Source organism: Girardinichthys multiradiatus, chromosome 7, assembly GCF_021462225.1.
Source record: "Girardinichthys multiradiatus isolate DD_20200921_A chromosome 7, DD_fGirMul_XY1, whole genome shotgun sequence".
Lineage (NCBI taxonomy): Eukaryota > Metazoa > Chordata > Actinopteri > Cyprinodontiformes > Goodeidae > Girardinichthys > Girardinichthys multiradiatus.
The window spans coordinates 11,256,631-11,259,144 of NC_061800.1; the positions used below are offsets into that span (position 1 = coordinate 11,256,631).

Below are 2,514 nucleotides of genomic sequence, written 5' to 3' on the forward strand. Positions count from 1 at the left end.
TTCTTTGAACTTATCAGAAGTTGTTAGCATGCCAACATCTCTACAAGGAATAATCTCTGAAATCCATGGTGGATAAAGAAATCTCTTTAAATACTTTGTCTCAAACACTTTCTGACCTGACTGGTGTCTGTGCAAAGGAGAGGTAGACTTTTTTTAAGACTTATTTTCTCACGTGTAGCACTTTAAAATAACTTGCTATTTCATTTATTCATTTCTGTTTTTATAATTACCTTGCTTACTGAAATGAATGCAACATACATCACTTTTGATGGTCATGTGGAGGTTGAAAAATACAGATATGTTTACTTTATTTTAATGTTTACAAGTTATATTTTGATCCTGTCCAGCAATTCTACAGTTGTTAGTCTGATTGTGATTCACAAGAATCTCCATGAGCCTATGTATATTTTTATTGCTGCTTTGTTAATGAACTCCATGCTTTTCAGCACTGCAATCTACCCAAAGCTTTTGATAGACTTTTTATCTGAAAAACAGATTATAACTTATAAAGTGTGTCTCTTCCAGAGTTTTCTATATTATTCTTTAAGTGGTTCTGAATTCTTGCTTTTGGCAGCCATGTCTTATGACAGATATGTGTCCATATCTAAACCTCTGCAATATCCAACTATTATGAGAAAAACTAAAGTGAGTATTTTCCTTGTCTTAGCTTGGCTTGTACCTGCTTGTCATATTGTTATACTGATCATTATATTTGTTCATTTAAAACTCTGTAGCTTCACTTTGAAAGGCATTTTCTGTAACAATTCTCTGACTTATCTTCTCTGTGTGGCTTCAAGAGCAACAATGGTACTTGGTTTAGTGACCCTATTCAATATTAATCTTTTTCCAATGCTTTTCGTACTATTCACTTACACAATGATACTTAGAATAGCCTATAGAAGTTGTGGGGAAGTCAGGAAAAAAGCTGCACAGACATGTGTACCTCACCTCCTGGTTTTAATCAACTATTCTTGTTTGATTACTTATGAAATGATTATTGTTAGACTGGAATCTGATATTTCAAAGATTGTACGCTTTGTAATAAAACTGCAAATTATAATCTATAATCCTCTTTTCAATCCAATCATATACGGACTGAAAATGAAAGAAATTTCTAAACACCTAAGACAGTTGTTCTATCATGCTAGAGGAAAGTAACAGTTTTTTTAAGCTGATGTCATTTTTGGCTTTTGATGGAAATGTTTTGTTTTTTCTCGTGGTTCATTTGGGAATGTTAAAAAAAAAGTATAATGATAATTATATGAGTGGCTATGTCTCAAATAAAAAATAATAATGAATACAAGGTGCAGGGGATTAAAAGATTTCAAAATCCTGTACTTTTGAGCATGTTGGAGGGGCGGGGCCAGGCCTCAGTTTAGCTTCAAGTCATTATCAAAAGCTTTTTTCTGCATCAAAGTGTGTAGACGGGACCTAACCTAAAAAAAATTAAACTGTTATAGCTCTTACAAGGAAGGGCACATAAACAGAACATTTTCCGGGACTGATCTACATTGGGCCCTGAACAATATTCAATGGTTGAATGGTGACATCATCACAGCCCTACCCCCCGAGAACAGGAAGTGTAATGTTTCACTTTGGATGGTCCATATTTGATACCCTTCACCTAATCAACATAAAACTGACCCCAGTGACATAACATAATGGTCTAAGTTGGTCTCCAGTACTGAAAGGCTTTGACTGGTAGGTGTGGCCGTGGTGGCGTGGCAAAGTCTGAGCCTCACGCCACGGCCTTACTCTTGGCTCTAAATTATTCTCTTAGCTGATTAACCTTCCCACTTACAATAGGGAGTCATATGTTTCACTGTTGGATGGCCTCCTTAAACTCTCACCCATACAACCTTCATACAACCTTCAAGGTGTCTAATTACACAGTACAAGATGATGTTGAATTCTTCTATGAATGGTGACTGTTGGCTCCATAGTGTGGGGCTGGCAGAGCAGTCAATTTTATGCCTCGCCGTTTGCATACAGTCGGGTCTAAAACACACATGATGGTCCTATTTACTCCACACTGAATATGGTTGATCTTTGTCAACCCCTAAACAGCTCTATGGTATCACATTGTAATTTGGATCAACAGCAACCCCTAGTAAAATTTTAAATGCTTCATCTCCCTCATACATCGACGTGTCCACACCAAATTTTCTCTGCATCATCGTGGCCGAATGCTGAACATGTTGTCAGTTGATGACATCACTTTAGCCCTGCCGACTGACAACCAAATGACAGGTTTCTTAGCTGATTAACCTTCCTTGACAGTCTCCAGAACTTTCATACTTTCTCTGATAAGGCATAATAATTTTAGATGACATTTCAAAGCATAACAGGAAGTCTTAATTAATCTATCGCCACCAAACAGGTCAGCGCAGCTTTCATCAAGAACGTCGTATTTTGGCCAAATTTCCAACGCCTCTCGCCAGAGCAGAAGTCGACATGACCAAAAATAGTATGAAAGGTTGCTCACAGTACCACATAATGATAACGTGCAGAATG

At 37.1% G+C, this 2,514-nt stretch overlaps 1 protein-coding gene across 1 annotated transcript; it reads left to right on the top strand.

Annotated features, from left to right (window-relative positions):
• Positions 1-216: 216 nt before the first annotated feature.
• Positions 217-1,158, top strand: LOC124871830 (olfactory receptor 4D9-like; the record flags this gene model as incomplete). Its single annotated transcript, XM_047371415.1, has 1 exon — positions 217-1,158. A coding segment is annotated over one exon (942 nt), but the record flags the coding sequence as incomplete, so codon positions are not given.
• Between the last annotated feature and the right edge of the window lie 1,356 nt (positions 1,159-2,514).